General features: G+C 40.0%; 3 protein-coding genes across 4 annotated transcripts; 2 read left to right on the forward strand and 1 right to left on the reverse strand.

The window, feature by feature from the left end:
* Positions 1 to 1,099: 1,099 nt before the first annotated feature.
* On the forward strand, positions 1,100 to 7,232 carry LOC140015301 (protein EARLY STARVATION 1, chloroplastic-like). The gene is made up of 11 exons (XM_072067393.1): positions 1,100 to 1,711; positions 2,483 to 2,574; positions 2,744 to 2,937; positions 4,271 to 4,310; positions 4,426 to 4,507; positions 4,647 to 4,724; positions 4,827 to 4,952; positions 5,692 to 5,813; positions 6,407 to 6,446; positions 6,640 to 6,714; positions 6,932 to 7,232. The coding sequence occupies exons 1-11, from the start codon at positions 1,371 to 1,373 to the stop codon at positions 7,098 to 7,100; spliced, it is 1,359 nt and encodes a 452-aa protein (XP_071923494.1). The 5' UTR covers positions 1,100 to 1,370; the 3' UTR covers positions 7,101 to 7,232.
* Positions 7,233 to 8,958: 1,726 nt separating this feature from the next.
* On the forward strand, positions 8,959 to 12,322 carry LOC113712759 (uncharacterized). Its single transcript, XM_027236313.2, has 2 exons — positions 8,959 to 10,029; positions 11,361 to 12,322. Exons 1-2 carry the CDS (start codon positions 9,520 to 9,522, stop codon positions 12,135 to 12,137), a joined length of 1,287 nt encoding a protein of 428 aa, XP_027092114.2. The 5' UTR covers positions 8,959 to 9,519; the 3' UTR covers positions 12,138 to 12,322.
* A 48-nt stretch (positions 12,323 to 12,370) lies between these two features.
* Positions 12,371 to 17,121, reverse strand: LOC140015413 (alcohol dehydrogenase-like 7). 2 transcript variants are annotated; one of them, XM_072067985.1, is made up of 11 exons: positions 16,906 to 17,121; positions 16,729 to 16,827; positions 16,334 to 16,470; positions 16,125 to 16,171; positions 14,750 to 15,075; positions 14,288 to 14,370; positions 14,106 to 14,181; positions 13,873 to 13,937; positions 13,426 to 13,521; positions 12,860 to 13,024; positions 12,371 to 12,702 (listed from the first exon to the last, which is right to left on the reverse strand). In XM_072067985.1, the coding sequence occupies exons 2-11, from the start codon at positions 16,784 to 16,786 to the stop codon at positions 12,586 to 12,588; spliced, it is 1,170 nt and encodes a 389-aa protein (XP_071924086.1). In that variant the 5' UTR covers positions 16,787 to 16,827; positions 16,906 to 17,121; the 3' UTR covers positions 12,371 to 12,585. The 2 variants fall into 2 exon arrangements, with proteins under 2 accessions (XP_071924086.1, XP_071924087.1); XM_072067986.1 differs by having other exon boundaries at positions 16,910 to 17,120.
* Between the last annotated feature and the right edge of the window lie 507 nt (positions 17,122 to 17,628).

Here is a 17,628-nt window from a genome sequence, read left to right on the forward strand (position 1 = left end):
AAAGTGGCAAGAATCAGGGAGCTTGCGTCTGTGGGAAGGAGTATGCACTAAAATTGCATAGCACATAATGATGATGATGATGGATTTCAATCGAGCGCTGGTAAGGTAATGCGCTAAAAAAATAGACCGCGCAGTTGCAGCAGTCCCAATAGTTGGTCAGCAGTACTCTTTCATCCCAATTATTTAGTTATTTGAAAATTTTATTTTTTTTAAAATAATAATTTGATTGTGATATTTATACTTTTTTTTTTTCAATTTTATCTCCATAAATTCAAAATTTAAATTTGAATGATAACATGCATATGATTAGAAAGAAAGATTATATTAGAAAGAGAGACTAAAAAAGACTTTAGGGATTATTTTGGATATCATATTATTTTAAATAATATTTTGCTTAAATCATAAATATATTTTTCAACTCATTTTTTTATTATTTTTTTTATTTCACATACATCACATCATAAAAAGTGTTACAGTAATTATATCAAATAATATTTTAAATAACACTCTATCGAAACACGCCGTTAATTTTTCTAATATGATGAATGTTTCGAGACATTTAAAAATGAAAATTATGACACCTGAGATGAGAACGGAGGGAGCAGTGAAATGAAATCAAGAATCTGATGATGGGTTATGGGCCTACAAGATGGGTGAGTTGGCAGCAGAGCAGAGGCACCAAGAAAAAACAAAGGCCCGTCAGAGGAAGCAGCGATGCATCCGTGGGACACATGGCGGATCCAGAGAGGCAAAATAAGATAAGCATACCCACAAGGTCGTTTGGTTGATCCGTCACCCCGTCGATTCCACGTCAATTGCGCTAAAATAATTGGTAAATAAAAGGTGGTAAATTATATATCCACTCCAGGCCCGGCCCCCGGGGAGTTGTTGGATTCCGCAACCAGCACAGTAGCCCGCTCCCGCGCCACCCCATCCCGTCCCACCCAACAGCCACGGGGCAGTAGGCAGCAGCAGATCCTCATTTCCCATCCCAGACTCCTCGGACTTATTGAAGACTCGGGTCAAACTCAACGGTCTCATTTATCGATAAAATTACAGGGGCGGGGGGGGGGGGTGTCGTTCTTCTTATTTTAAAAATAATAAATAATAAATAATATTATTATTATTCCAATGAAGTGAATGAACAACAATAATAAAACCTCACTCCCCCATAAAAATCGATGATTTCTCCAACTTTTTCCAAATGCCATTTAAATTCCCACTAACATTCGACCAACTGTAGTTTTCTTGCTGCTCCTGCTCTTCCTCCTCCTCTTGGCAGTTCAGCTGCAATCTTAGGGTTCCCCAATTCTGAATTTTCCTCGAATGCTACTACTGCTATTACTATTTCTATTGGAGAGGAAGAAGCAATGGTCGCATCATCTAGAGGTTTTGCGCCCTTCGGTCTTGTTCGTCTGAGGAGTGGCGGTGATGCCGCTATTCTTGCTTCGCTGCATCGTCACCGGGACGGGAATGGATTTCTGGACTTGCCCAGGAAGAAGAGAAGGTTCATTCTTGGTGAATGCAGCAGGCGGCGAGTGGTGGTTCAGTGCTGCTCTTCCGATTCTGTGGTGCCAATTCGGGGGAGTACCGGTGGGTCCAGGAAGAGTGTCGACAAGTGCTCCGAAGACTGGAGGTTTGATTCTATAATCACTCCCAATTATCGACCTCGAATTCAGGCTTCCCCTGCATTGCCCTTCCCTTCTCCTCAGTAAGTTCCCTTCCCTTTCTTTCTTTCTTTTTTTTAAACAATTATTTCTTTTTCAACTGATCAGAATTTTCAAAATTTTTAAAAATCTCATTGTGTTTAATTCCTTCCTTACTTCCAACCTTAAAGCGGTTCCTTTCTCTCTCTCTCTCTTTTTTTTTTTTTTTTTTCGGTTTCTTTGTTCTGGTTACTTTCACTATCAATTTCATAAAAGAAGAATGATCTGGAACAATTGCTGTTGCAATATATATTTAGGAAGGACTAGGAGCTGTTTGTTTGGACGAGTCTACAGCGAAATCATAGGAACAGCTCGTGAGCCAACTGGTCGGTTGTGTATGTTGGAAGTTGGGGAGGAAAAATTAGAGACTGGGAGATGAAGATGGGGAGTATCTTTTAAGATAAAGGAACTGTACTTGACATGCTTCTCTGCATCATGTCAAAGAGGATCTTTTATCCTAGTTCTGGCATTGCTATGACTTTTAAATCATTAGGAATAGATGGAATGATGATCTCGTCCATTGAGTACTTAACAAACTGAGGACAATGATCCTTTATGTGTCCAAGTTAGTTTATATTAGGGATTTGTTTCTTTTTTTTTGAACATTTACAAGTTCCCAAGGAAGAGAAGGGCTGGTGGCCTGATGATATGTTGGTTCTCTTAACCGCCTATTTGTTGTCAGCTCACTCTATCTCGCAATGTTAGCCAGTTTGTATCAGAAGACACTGAATAAGTCTGAGTCATTCAAATTTTCACAAGCATCTTTGGTGTTGCAGGTCTCGATTCGTGTCCAAACAAGAAAAATTCTTCCCGCGCTGCACCCCAAGGAATTCTGGTCCTCAGTCACGTGATTCTCCACCAAAACGAGGTTATTGCAGTATCCCTACTGCAGTTTCTTCTATATACACCTTCATATCGTAATTTAATCATAGTGAATTTATTAGCGTTTTGGTCTTGTGCAACTTGATTTGAGTACATGGTGGGATTGCTTATTTCACCTGATAGTTTATGAATTGTTATGCTTTCTCTGCTTGCAGATACAGGTATTGCAAGTGAGAAAGATTGGGGCATCAGTCTGTTAAATGATAATGTTAATGAATCTGGTACAAATGAAGATGGAAGTACTTGGTATCGAGAAAGTAGAGAGGATCTTGGAGAAAATGGATTCAGATGTAGATGGACGAGAATGGGTGGTCAAAGCCATGATGGCACTTCAGAGTGGAAGGAAACGGTATTTTAAGTAATTTATCACGTGAATTCCTAATGTGTGCTTAATTATGCTAGTCATTGATACGTGGCAACATTTTGTTCATATCCTCGAGGATAGCTTTCCTGTGGTGTTTGTGTCATCTTATTGTCCCTGCTTGTATAGACATGTCTTCTGAGTCTAGGCCCTTCCAAACATGCAAACTAGCATGCTCACCCAGGCACACACTCACTCGAACAGCAGATAGGCAGACAGGGAGAGAAAAAAATAATAAGATACTTGCAGATAACGGTGGAGTTAATATTGAGTTGCATGCTGTGTATGTGGTTAAATTGTTGGAGAACAGGATACTGAACTAATAAAGGAACGGAAGGGAGCACAAATCTGTAATTTGATAGGGGTGTTAAGGGTAGAGGATGATGTATAGGAGCGCCACTTGGGAGGATATGAAAAGGTATGATGGAAATCATAGTCAGGGATTATATCCTTTTCCTAATCAGGGGTTGATTTTTAGCGCTCATTCAGGAGATGCTGAAAGTTTTCCCATAGGTATATGAAATTATAGGAAACAGACCCATGTCTACCCATAACCCTCCTGGAGAGACAGAGAGCCCAGAAAAGTTTTCACTAGAAGGGGAACAAGAAAAAAGAGGATTGGAGAGCAGGTAATCAAAACATGGTGGTTTCCCTATGTGATCCCTAAGGGTAGTGCAACTTAAAGTTTCAGGAATGCTGATACCAAAGGATAAAGGGGAGTTAGTTTTAATTGTCTACTGATATCCTATCCTTTTAGCTGTTATATAATTGTTGCTGTTGGGTACGTCTATAATGCCCTGTTACCAAAAGGCTTGGGACCTTTTAGAGTTTACTGAATTTACTTGAACAGACCGTTGTCTCACTGGGAATTTGTAAAACTTTCTTCTGATTGTCGTATGAGTGAATAATAGCTTTAACATTTTTCCTTGTATTTAGTGAATGAATCTTGCCTGGTTGGAGGCTTGTGGATCTTCTATGCCTAGTGGTTTACAGTAACCACTTTTGATACGAGCTGCTGTGAGACAATATGCAGGATCTTCAACTAGAAAATTCTGATGAACCATGAAAGTGAATTGTTCGCTTCAGCTGTGGCTTTCTGAGGAAAACTAAAACTTTTGGTTAATCGTACCTTGGATTCTGGATTTCAGACTTATCAAAAGAAAAAGAAAATACCACAAATAGTTTCCTCCCTTCTTAAATCTGTTTCTTTCATCCATGATAGTGCATGCACGGTCATCCTATGCTGAATTTGGTTTTATAACATCATTAAGTATCATCCCAGGTGGATGCATTTAATTGGATTTGTTGATCTCCTTGACAGTGGTGGGAGAAAAGTGACTGGACAGGATACAAAGAACTAGGTATTGTCATGCTTTCATTTTATTGAACCAAGAGAACCAAGACAACTTGTTCTTTTAGATTCTCCTCTTTACTGTTTTTCAACTATTCTAGTGCTTATTTCTAGTGCTTTCATAGGAGTCGAGAAATCTGGAAGAAATGCTGAAGGGGATTCATGGTGGGAAACATGGCGAGAAGTTCTCCACCAAGATGAATGGAGGTTTTGGGTTTTTGCTCTTCTCCCTTGTGCTTATAGTTCCCAAATAGAGAAGATACTGCTCTGGTCATTTTTTCCAACTATTACTGGAAAAATTAATTTATCCCATGACACTCTCCCTGCCTGCTTTCTCAAATTGCAGTAATCTCGCTAGGATAGAGAGGAGTGCACAAAAGCAAGCAAAATCAGGTACAGAGAATGCTGGGTGGTATGAAAACTGGTAAGAAAGTATTTAAATCAGGAAATTAGTTAATTATAAAGCATCAAACATTGGACAAGCAACAAAGAGAACAATCTACCAGAATCTACACCCTTTATACAGGTGGGAAAAATATGACGCCAAAGGCTGGACGGAGAAAGGGGCACATAAATATGGGAGATTGAATGAACAGTCTTGGTGGGAGAAGTGGGGAGAGCATTATGATGGAAGGGGATCTGTATTAAAATGGTATGTACTTTGCTCTTTATTCTAGACATACAGGATGGCTTTCTTCTGGGTACATGAGTTTTGGTGAATTTGGACTTGGTACGTCAAAGAAAATTTGTATGTTAGCATGACAGGCCGAAAGGTTATCATCCGGTTGCACTTATTCATCCTATCTCTACTTATATTAAATGGTTCACTAGAAGCAAATGGTGTTGCCCTTGCTAAGTTGCCAGTAATTGACAACACGAAATGAACAGTGAAGAAAAACGTTTCTTAAATTCTGGTGCATGACTTGAGCATATAGTTTAAGCGCTCTTTCTTCTGATCGTCTCTTGGTACATTATGGAGTTGGGCATCATTCTTCTTTCTGATCATGTGTTGGTACTTTTGGAGTCAGATACAAATATTTCAAATGCTCAATATCCAGATGCATCTTTGTTAGATGAAGTTGATTCAGAATTTGGTTTCAAGAAGTGATAGTATTACCATAAGATGCTGAATATAGAATTTGGAAGACAAGGTTGTTTGGCTTGTGGTTGGATGTCCACCATATAGTGCTTAGAGATCAAGAGTTCAGCTCTACATATGCCCTCCTCCTAAATGACCAAAACTATTACTGAAAGTTTGACCTCTAGATGGACTTGCAGTGGGGTTCTTCGCTTCAATTAAACCCCTAATCTAATCGGTCATGTTTCATCACTGCTACCTGGCTTTTTTCCTCTGTCAAATGTTCTCAAGTTCTATATTTCTGTTTCCTCAGGACAGACAAATGGGCTGAGACTGAACTGGGAACAAAATGGGGAGACAAGTGGGAAGAGAAATTTTTTGCTGGCATTGGTTCGCGTCAAGGAGAGACTTGGCATGTGTCACCTGGTGGTGAAAGTATGTGACATTTTCCTTTTCTTTAGTAGTGATTAATATATCTGAATGTTGTGTGTGCCAGTAAGAGCTTAATTGCTGAAGTAGATGCTTCTCAAGGATATTGTCTCAACGCACTTAGAACTTGAGTCCTCTACTGTTTAACATAAGCTCAAGGCAACTTGCAGGGATCTCTTTTATAGTTCTCAGGTAGTTGTGGTTTTTACAACCCAGCATGCCCATTGTCAAGAAACTGATACATGGTTATATTTAAACTTAGATTTTGGTATTGCTCTGTATGGTGCGAGGATTTTCAGTTGAATTCAGTAATTAAGAGCTAAGAAAAATGCCTGATCGTATATGGTTGATGTTGCAAGAAAATTTCCCTGAATGACAGAGAAAAGTAACCTATTGAAACATGACAAGAATGAGAATTGAATTTTAAATAATAAACATAAAATTTTGCACTGGGAATAAAATAGTTGTAGTTTTTTTTTTTTTTTTTTTAATTTAGGAATGCATTCACTTCAACCATTACTATTTTTTCAGCTTGGGTTATGATCTTCTAGATTGATATTGATTAAAGGACCAATGACCATTTTCTTGTGTAATTGTAGGATGGTCAAGGACATGGGGAGAAGAGCACTTCGGAAATGGGTAAGAACTGACTGAGATTTATTATTGTACATATCTGTCCAATGTATTTATCTGACTTCTGTTACCAAAAAAGGAGCGTTAAAAAGGGAAGAATAACCTACTTTTGCAAAAGGTTCCTACTGGAGAGACACTTAAAATTCTCTCTTTTTTCATGTCATGGTGGAACTTCACTTTGATTCCACACATTTTGCAGAAAAGTTCACAAATACGGGAAGAGCACGACAGGTGAAAGCTGGGATATAGTTGTGGATGAAGAAACATATTACGAGTAAGTTATTATTTCACCAATTAATTACGAGGGTTGGATGTCTTTCCAAAATTATGCGTGCAGGCTTTTGTGCCCACATTAAAGACATCCTTAACTCCTAGTTCCTTTTTTTTTTTTTCTTGTATTCATACTGACAAAGTGTGAGACTTGTGCTGAACCTCATTATGGATTTCTCTTGAATTCATGCTGACAAAAAGTGGTAAACTTGTGATATAAGGGCTGAACCTCATTATGGATGGGCGGATGTGGTGGGAGATTCAACTCAGTTGCTGTCCATCCAGCCCATGGAGAGACCTCCAGGGGTTTATCCAAATCTTGATTTTGGTCCATCACCACCATTAGCTGCAGATGATGAAGAACCTCCTGCTGCCCAATCATCACAATGACAAGAAGCTGTATTATTTCTCGGTTAATTTATTTAATGAAATTGTAATTGTAATTGGTGAAGACCCTCCTGTAAGAGAGACCATTAGAACCCACTCCAGCATTCATTTTATTCATTCCATTGATTTTTTGCATTAATATGGGTTAAACATTCAATGGTTAACACTAAACGACGACATGAAGTTTTTTTGGTCTGGAAGTTGCAAGTACCGTAAATCGATGTGGAAACAGACGTCTACGACTGCACATGCTGCACGTCACAGCACAGGTAGAGCCCGTGGATTTAGAGAATTGCATGCATTAGAATGGATGGAAGTCGTGCGGGGGTCTAAAGTATGAGCTCTCATTATCATATGGGATCTTTTTGATTCTTGCAATGCCAGACCCACCGCTAACCAGCTTTTTGGTCTATTGTTCTCGATCTGGAATGGTATATTGCAGAACCGCAAATTTGACGCTCACACGTTTATGTTTTGACCTGGCTGCCTGTGCCGTAATAATATCAAATGTCGAATAAAATCTGGCTGCCCAACAAACGTTCAAAACTATTTATTAATTTTCTAGCCTCCAAGAACATGCTAGTTGATGATGTTCGCAGAATGGCATGGCATAAATGAAAAGTGCCGTCTACGATTAGGGTTGACTGTGCCTCAAATATGAAATACTCGTACACAGACTCCTCCCTTCCCCACCAAAAAACTTTCTCCTCAATTTGTTGGGTAGAGTGTTATTTGAAATAATTACTGTAGCACCTTTTGTGATGCGATGTATGTGAGATAAAAAAGTAATTGAGAGTATAAAAAGGTGGGTTGGAAAATGTGTTTATGATGCAAATGAAATATTAATTTGATCACATACATCACATCACAAAAGGTGTTACAGTAATTATTCCAAATAATAATTCAAATCCAACAAATATGAAACCTCTCACTTACACTTCCTCTCCCTTACTATCCAACCCATCATTCTCCTCCAATCCTTTATTGCTTTCTTATTTATAGTAGATGTCAAATAATCGATTATTTACATACTTTTATACACATTTGTATAATTTGTGCCTCATTCTATTTTTGGTTAATAGCTTTCCTTTATTAATTCTCTACAATCACATTATCTATTCCTATTATTGTATTGATCATTTATTAGTATTACTAAAATTTGGACAAATTTTCATTTTTTCTATCATTTTTTCTAGTACTTCCTTATTTATAACAAATTTAGATCTATTAATTCCCTACTTTATATCCGTTTACATTGGTATTTATGTTTCCCTATTTTATCAATCAACATTATTTTTAAAATTTTTCTTCGATTACAATGACTTGATTATTTATTTGTAATTCTAAAGTTTTGACAATTTTCATTTTTCAATAAATTCATATTCCATAATTTTATCGTATTATTCATATAAGACCACTTAAATGGTATAAATAGTCATTATATTCTTAAAATTTTTTCTAATAATTTGTATGCTCTCTTTCCACTAGAATTCAATTGTAGGCTAAGAAAATGGTATCCATATAATCACAGGATTGTAAAGTTCTCCTAAATTACTTTTCTTTTATTATTTTTAATAATTTGATTAAATAATGAGTACATTGTATATTAGTTTGCATTTCTTTTTTTTTTTTTTTTTGAGTCGTGAAAGAATAAGATATTTAGTGCATTTATTTCCTAATATACCTTATTTACTCGTAGAGTTATAAGTTGTGGTTCTGCAAACGTATCAATAGCCAAAACCAATTAATAAGCACCCCCGCCCCCTGCCCGGCCCCGCCCCGCCCCGCCCCGTGTATCAAATCAAATGTTACTTTCCTTCAAAGAAAAAATCGAATGTTACTTGTAGGATCTATATAATACAATTTGCTTAACGGCAAAGCGTCTTTTTTTTTTTTTAAGTAATTCCTCCAACTCATCCATCAGAATCCTCTGCTCTGCTGCTGCTCCTGTTACTGGCAAAAGTATTCATTCATTCATCCATTAGAGGGACAGCGCAACTTTTTTATTTTCTCTTTCCTCAACGAACAAATCTTCAGTATCAGCTTCTCCAACCACAACCAGAGGTCCAAAACCAAACCAGCCAAAGCAAAAGCAATTGTCCGCCTTTACCTACTACAATCTATCTATGTGATTATTGATTTGTAGTAGTAGCAGTAGTAAATGGCAAATGCTTCCTTGAAACCCAAAAAGACAGACAAACCAAAGGTACTGTAGAATTTCAAAAGGCATCTCTCACACATTCCCTTGACTCCTGGTCTCTCTCTCTCTCTATATATATATATGTGTGTGTGTGTGTGTGTGTGGTACAGAGGAGTTAGTTAATCTCCTCTGGATCTGTAGGAGAAATTTTTAAAAGTAGGGAGTTGTTTTTCATATATTTTAAAATTTCTGGATGGGAAGAGCAATTGGGAAGCCCGAGAGATGAAAAACCCGACCAAAATACTGATGCAGTTAACGAGAAAGGTGTTGGATCTCGACTGGAGGCTTCTTTTATTGCTTCTCCCTCCTCTCTCTCTTCTGGTCTACGTATCCCTCTCCTCCTCCTTCACCACCACCAGCAGCACCGCCGTGGGAACGCTTTTGAGCTCTTTGTCCCCCTTGAAATCCATTTTCCATTCGAATTATGTACCCCATGCAGGGCCGTCGCCGGAGGAAGTGGGGTTGGATAGGTCGAGAATTGCGGTGTGCTTGGTGGGTGGGGCCCGGAGGTTCGAGCTAACTGGACCATCCATCGTTCAGAACATTCTGGGCGTTTACAACAATTCCGATCTTTTCCTTCATAGCCCCCTGGACCCCAATGCCTACAAGCTATCCTTGTTAAAGGCTGCGCCCAGGATCGCCGCCGTTAAGATATTTCAGCCCGAGCCCATTCCGGAGACTCAGTCCCAGTCCCGAGTTCTCACGGCTGCCAACTCGCCCAACGGCATCCAGGTAAGTAATACTACTGATCCATATATGATGGTTTCTTCCTAATTACACTACTGCTTGCTGCTGCTGCTGCTGCTGCTTTGATTATTATTATTATTATTATTTTTGATAATTACTACTGCTTTGGGTAGGTTATTAAGAGGTATGAATTTGGCCATTTTGGCAGCAGAGCTTGTGACACCACTCCAGAGATAGATACAGGATGGATGGATGGATGATTCACGGGATAGTAACTATTAATAAGCTTACAAAAATATCAATCACAGTTGTTGTTGTTGGCAAAATGAAAATCCCATTAAAGCCCCTAATTTTGCTTTAGCCAATCCCTAACCATAAATAAATACGGAGCTATACTTACTACTGCTGCTACCATCGAAGAAGAAGAAAACCGACCTTTCGATTCCTAAAGCTGGTCAATCGTCGCTTTTGTTCGATTACTAAAGACTAGTAGTAATTTTTTGGGCCACGTGTGGTGTGTTTGTTGGGAAAATTACGAACCAATCGACATAAAGCAACGAAATCATATGATGTTTGTTGTTAAGAAGAATTGAGATGAGAAGAAGCGTGTAGCAGCTAGCTACATGGTAGTAGTAGGTAAAGCGTACGCGGGGAAGGTTTTTAAATTGCATTCCTAGCACGTAATTGGTAAAGTTGGAATGAAGGGGACTTTGGCCAGAAGAGAAGACGTTGGCCAGAAGAAGACTTTTTGCCCCCAAAGTCAGCTGACTGGTTACAGGGTAGCCAATGCGCTCGCGACTTTTGGCACCATTTAGAGTCCATGCTGGACTGGGCGACTTTTTGTTTTTGACCTAGTCAAATGCGTATCTCCTCCCATCTCCCTTGACTGCTTGCGAGAAATGCGGTTCCAATTTTTATTCCCGAATTGATTGACAGTTAGTGATTTTTTTTTTTTTTTTGAAAAATACTCTTAAAAATTTTAATTTTAAATTGGAATTTAATATAAAATATAAATAAAGGTGGAGTTAATATTAAAATTAAGCTTGACTTTAATAATAAAATAACAAATATTTCAGCACATTTTATAAAATGATTAGTTGACGATGAAACAGCTGCTGCGCTCGCATTCTTATACCTACTGGCGTTTCTTTGCTCGATTGCTAATGCCGCCGCCGCTCACAATTCTTTTTTTTTAAAAAAAAAAAAAAACAATCCGACAGACATTCCCTAAGAAATCTTTTTTGTTGTTGTTGTTGTTGTTGTTGTTGTTGTTGTTGTTGTTGTTGTTTGGTCCCCACAAATTGGACGTCATCTTGGTTAGTTGTAGTAGTAGCATGCAGAAGTATTTCTCATCACCCTCGACCCACTGATTGCAGGGATTGCTGCAATATTTCAATCTCGTAGAGGGCTGTCTCACCATGATTTATGACTATCAACGCAAGAACAACTTCACCTACGATTGGATCGTCCGAACCAGAGTGGACGGCTACTGGTCCCGCCCCCTGCCCCGCGACAGCTTCATTCCGGGCAAGTACCTCGTTCCACCGGGCTCTTCCTACAGCGGCTTAAACGACCGCCTGGGCGTCGGTGACTACAACACCTCTGCGGTGGCTCTCTCCCGCCTCTCCTTCATTCCCCTGCTCGACGCCGCCGGCCATCAGCAGCTCAATTCCGAGTCCGCCTTCAAGGCACAGCTGGCCGTCAAGGAAGTCCCTTACGTCACGCACCGGATTCCCTTCTGCGTAGTGACGGACCGCAGATACGAGTTTCCACCGGGCCGTTTCGGAGTCCCGGTGGCTGCATTGTCAAGCCCAGGCCCCTTGAGCGGGGCGAAGTGCAGACCCTGTACTCCGGCCTGCACGGGGTCCTGCGTTGGCCCAGTCATGAATGGGCTGTACAGAGGGTGGAGCTGGACGGAGTGGGCCAACAGAAGTCTCGAGCTTTGCGACGCCCGCGGTGATTGGGAGGAAGGCTGGGAGAAATTGTTCGACGCAGTAGCTGGCAAAAGATTAGCCGCGGAGAGGAAGAGAGTTGAGGAGGCGCTGAAGCTAAAACAGTGCGTGGACGACTTCGAGGAGATGAGGAAACGGACGGCACTCTGGGAAGCACCGCCGGCGGCTGACATTTGCCGCCTTGCTTCTGGGCTGGTCTAGCGGTCGAAGAGTAACGTAGGAATTAAAACTTCAGTGATGCTGTTTCCTGTTTGTAAAGATGAAAAGAAATACATACATACATACGAGTGTTGGTTGTACATATCAACGACATTCCCGTCTGCGGTTGTTCATGCAGAACAAGGATTTATTAGGAGCTGGGACATATCGAATTTGACCATTCATTCTTTCGTTTCTCCGGAGATTAATCAAGCATATGTTTCTTTGGAAAAATATTCTCTTAAGAGATGAGCATATATCATATCTTTTTAACCATTCCTTTTCAAGGTCTTTTATCATCAAAGCTTGTCCTTGATGTCAAAATTTACAAACACTTCACAAATGTTCACAGCACAACATGGAGAGACTGAAATTGACAAGGGTTTTCTTCAAAGACGTCCCAAGTGCTAGGTCAGATCATACATGTTTAGGGAAGCGTAGGAGACTGCAATCATTTGTCCATCCATATCACACAGCGGAGGCTCTTCCCTTGAAGCAGTAACTCGAAGGCTCTGTTAATCTCTTCAAAATTCACCTCATGCGTCACGAACTTGTCCAATTCCAACTCCTGAATGCGTCATGGATGCCAGGAAGACAGAGTAAATGGTCTTTTTAGGTGATAGTGCCAAAAACTCAATTCACTCGAAACTAAATTCCACAGGAGATGCAAATCTTTGCATCATGATCATGGGCTAGCCCATGCATCCAAACCAGGAAAACTATACCTTGTCCAAGTACTTTTTAATGAGCATGGGAACATCTGTCTTGGGTTTAAGGCCTCCATACAACGATCCCACGAGGGTTTTTCCCATGTGAAGAACCTCATAGGAGTTGAAAGTCAGCTGAGACCCAGGCTTGTCCACTCCTACCACAACAGTCTTTCCCCACCCCTGAGGTTAAGTTCAAAAAGATAAAGATTAGACCATTTTGTTTACCAGCTACGGCAAGACAACGTTAAGAACTTTCAGAGTCTTAAATCAGGCACTAATTGTTAATCTGCATATTAAGGCACAAGTGAATTGGAAAACAGGCACGTAATGAAAATGATAGAGATAGGTGATTCAGGGGCTACATGCTTAAGCCGGTGCCAGATTCTTAGGTTTAATAGCCTAACTGTAAGTAGTCTCATCACTTAAATGAGAAATCTTCAAGGATTTGATAGCAAACTTAGCAGATGTCCTACATGCCATGAATCACTTTTTCTGCGTGAATTCTTTTTTTTTTTTTATTTCATTTTCTCTTCCCCAAGAAGAAGAGGGGGGGGGGGGGGGGGGGGATGAAACATATGAACCTTTCGGCAGCAGGCATATGCTTCATGCACCAGTGATGCCAAACCAACACATTCGAAGCAATAGTCTGCTCCTCCATCAGTCATATCCGTGATCACCTGCTCCATGTCAATAAGAAAGAGGTAACAAAAATAAGAAACCCGAAGCAAACACCATACATTGGCTTCCAACCACAGAAACAAGCTCCACATGCACAATGAATACACAATAGTTGGTTGGACAGGATCCTAAGTTGATTAAAAAAAAAAAAATGGATCAAGCCATTGCATTGACATGTAATACTCGCTTTCATTATTTGTCAACTGCAGCCTTAATGAGCATGGTTTCCATATTTTATGACAGTACGAGCGTATGAGACTGTAAGCAAATCAGCCACAAACTAAATAAGTCTCAAGAATGGATTGCACTGAATCAAATTCATCAACCAGTCCATAGATTAAGCATACAACCTGGCTTATGGACTTATTCCCACAGCTTCTAGAGTCCACAAAGTCAGTGAGTCCAAACTTTTTCCCTGTGAAGAATGAGACATAACTCAGTTAAATGCGGTGAAATTTGAACCCTGAGGAAGACCAACTATTTGAACATTGCCTTGATGGTATATCAACTAATCATGCAACGTTTATAACTAATGAAATTACACCAATAAAGAAAAGGCGGAAACTGAAACAATTATACTTGCCTATTTCACGTTTGTCAGGGTTGATATCCACACCAATGATTCTTTTAGCACCAGCGATCCGTGCACCTTCTGCAACCTAATAACAGCCAATCTGATCATTATGCTCTTGAAAAAAGCCGACTGATATTCATGTGACAAGGACAAGGAAGAGTGCTCTTATTTTCATGATCACGAGATCGTACCGCCAATCCAATAGCTCCCAAGCCAAAGATAGCAACTGTTGATCCCGATTCCACATTCGCTGTTCTCAAGGCAGCACCAACTCCTGATCGTTCAAGTTATATCAATTAGTGAATTCAATTGTTTCAAATAGAAAATTTGCGAATCTGAGCCATGATAAAACAGCAAAGGACCATAAGAGTAGAAATCCAAAAAGCTGTATTGACAAAGTCTTGTTCACCACAGATAACTGGATTCCAGTAAATGATTGTGATAAATAAAGCACAAGCTAGAGAATTGCAAGAATCAGCCAAGGAGGCCTTGGCCCAACTGGTTAAGGTTCAGACCCCTAGAATTAGAGATCCTAGGTTCAAATCCCTCCTTTCCTCTCTTAGCTTCTTAAATTCCACCTCTCCCTTGCTAGAAAATTTAACACCCCCCCCCCCCCCCACACACAGACACAAAATTGCAAGAATCACCGTTACCAGTTGACACTCCACAGCTTAGAAGGCATGCTCTGTTTGGCGGAATTGCAGGATCAATTTTTGTTACACTTGCAACATCCACCACAGTGTACTCACTGAAGCTTGATGTATAAATAAAATGGAACAAAGTCTCTCCTTTGAGATCAGTGAATCTGCTTGTACCGTCTCTAGGCATCATTGAAGCAACATGAAATGGGAATTTTGAACAAAGGTTGCTCTTGTTGGATTGACAGTCCATGCACTCTGCACAGTCAGGCAAGAATATAGGAAGAACTGTATCTCCCGGGGCCAGCTCATGAACATCCTCCGCAACACTTTCCACAACCCTTGAGTGCAAAGCATCAAAGCAATAGGAAAAGGAATCAGTGATTCATGTGGCTATTGAAGTTAAATACCGACAGCAGAAGGATGCGTCTCACCATGCACAACAACTTATGGCAAAACGGTTACTAGCGACAGCATGAGAAAAGATAAGCAGAAATACTACTATTTCTTTACAGCAAGTGGTAGTACAGAAACACTATTAAAACCACCTCTGAGCGAGGAAGCCAAAATAAGAATAGCAGTGTTAGAACACTGAGATGGTATCACTTAAAGACCATCAAAGGCGAGCATCTGCTTATAAAGATGCATTAGGACTTCCATCACTTCAGTTTTTACTTATAAATATTAAAAAAAAAATTAAAGAAGAGCGGCGTGTCATGCCACTAATGGGAGAAATAGTGCCAAACTTGTTATTAAACATAATTCAGGATACGAAGAAGCACCATGAGGTAGTGATGCCTGGAGGAATCCTTCTGAAATTCTAAATGACAATGTTGAGATAACCCAGGAAACTCAATTTTGATTTGAATAAATAATCCATCCGCCAAAAAGGAAAAAAAAAATTGCATCATCTTTTCTTGCACTCATGTAGTGCAGCGACCTGCTCTCTTTTTGTTTTTCTTCTGCTGAATGGCATCGGAAATGATTTACTTTGCAGACAGAATAAGGCCGGCAGTTAATCTTAAGATCCCAAATCCACACAGCAGAGGGAGAGGGTGTAAAAAGACCAGAACAAGATCATATTCCAACCATTCCTTGAGCATGTGCCAGCAAAATATCACGTCTTTGCAGGGGACACGTCCCAAAAACACGTAAAAAGGAATAATTTCACGGAAATTCTCGAAAGAAAAAGAGCTGCATTCCAGAACGAACGTGTTCAATAAATTACTGAGCCGCCAAGCCAAAATACACTAGCTTGGCCTACTAGGCATGAGCACCACTTTTCTTTTCTTTTTTTTTTTGGAAATTTTCTTTGGATTCCTGATTCTCATTTTAGTTCAATAACCAAAAATAGGCAGTCCTGAATGTTCCGTTAAACTCGCAAACTTACCCAACAGCTTCGTGACCCAATATCCTCGGAAAGCACGCAGGGGGGACCTTCAAGACAGGAAACAGAAGTCGGAAATCAAACTCCCTTTTTTTATTCACATTTTAATTTCCAAAGCAGGAAACCAGACACAAAAGAAATGGGGTGGGGGAGGGGTGGTTGGTGGGAGAGCTAGCCAGAAAGATGCAGAGAAGAGGAGCAGAGGAGGATACCTTCAATCTCCAGAAGGTAATATCGCTGAAGCAAAGAGAGGTGCAGATGATTTTAATGCGAACTTCCCGGGATTTAGGAGGGGCCACTATCACCTCCTCGATCACCAGTGGCTCCCCTGCTTCCCTTGCCACTGCAGCTGCACCACCACCACCACCACATGTATATATATATATATATATATATATATATATCACCGTCAATTCACATACGCATTACTAGTAAGAACTCAGATGTAGCACAGCATTTTTGTTTATTAGGTTGGAAAATCACAAAAAACAAAAAGCGTTGACTTGGCAATGCAGTAAGCATTACTCAATCAGTTTATGCACCCATCTCATCTATTGAAAATAAAAAAGTACTTCTAGCAGTAGTATCAGCTTGAGTTGAGATATACCTCTGCATCTTATGGGCTTCCCAGCAGTTCTGCTGAATTCAACTTTTTCGGCGTTCATTGCAATATCCTCGACTGTGTATTGTGGGTGTGATGACTCAACTGTAGAGATGCCCGATCGTTCATTTGATTGCACTATACTATTATATTATGCATACACATAATAGTGGGAGATGATACCTACAAGCTGTGAACAATACGCAAGACAAGGGAGGCGGCCGAATCGTCCGGTGACGGGGGGGCGTGAGAATTGGAAGGAATATTCTTTTGATTCAATGCCTTCTCATCTCGGCAGTCATCACCTCACCACCCACTGGATGGATAGTGTTTTGGTCATTATCCGTCCGAATCAGTAGGCAGAAATTAATAATAATGTCAAATCTACGACAAAATCTTCCAACCAATCTGCCATTTGTCGCAACTATGCCCAAAACGCAACGCTACAACAATAACAAGCAACGGACATTTGGCTGATTAGTTAAGGTGTCAGCAGTACTCAGCTACCAACTCCTACCATTCTGATTTGTTTTTTTTTTTTTTTGGCGGCTGGGCGGTGCCGACTGCCGATAGATAGAGTGAAAACCCTCAAAATAGAGAGTAATTATTGGCTGCTTTTGAAACTTTTGCAAACGGTTGGAGCTTTTGGCAAATCTGATGGAGGTGAAATCAATATTACAATCCATGACAGGACAGGACTAATGGTTTTTATCATTGATGCCAAACTTTTTGAAAATTCAAGGATCACTCCTAAAAGTAACTCGCATATTATACATCATTCAAATCCATGAAATTGTAACTCGCATATAACTCCTAAAAGTAGAGCAAAATTCAATGAAAGCGACAACCAACCCACCTCTTGAAAATTTGTTCAATACATTTAACATCGTCACAATTACGGTACGT

This window comes from Coffea arabica, chromosome 10e (genome assembly GCF_036785885.1).
Source record: "Coffea arabica cultivar ET-39 chromosome 10e, Coffea Arabica ET-39 HiFi, whole genome shotgun sequence".
In the NCBI taxonomy this organism is placed as follows: domain Eukaryota; kingdom Viridiplantae; phylum Streptophyta; class Magnoliopsida; order Gentianales; family Rubiaceae; genus Coffea; species Coffea arabica.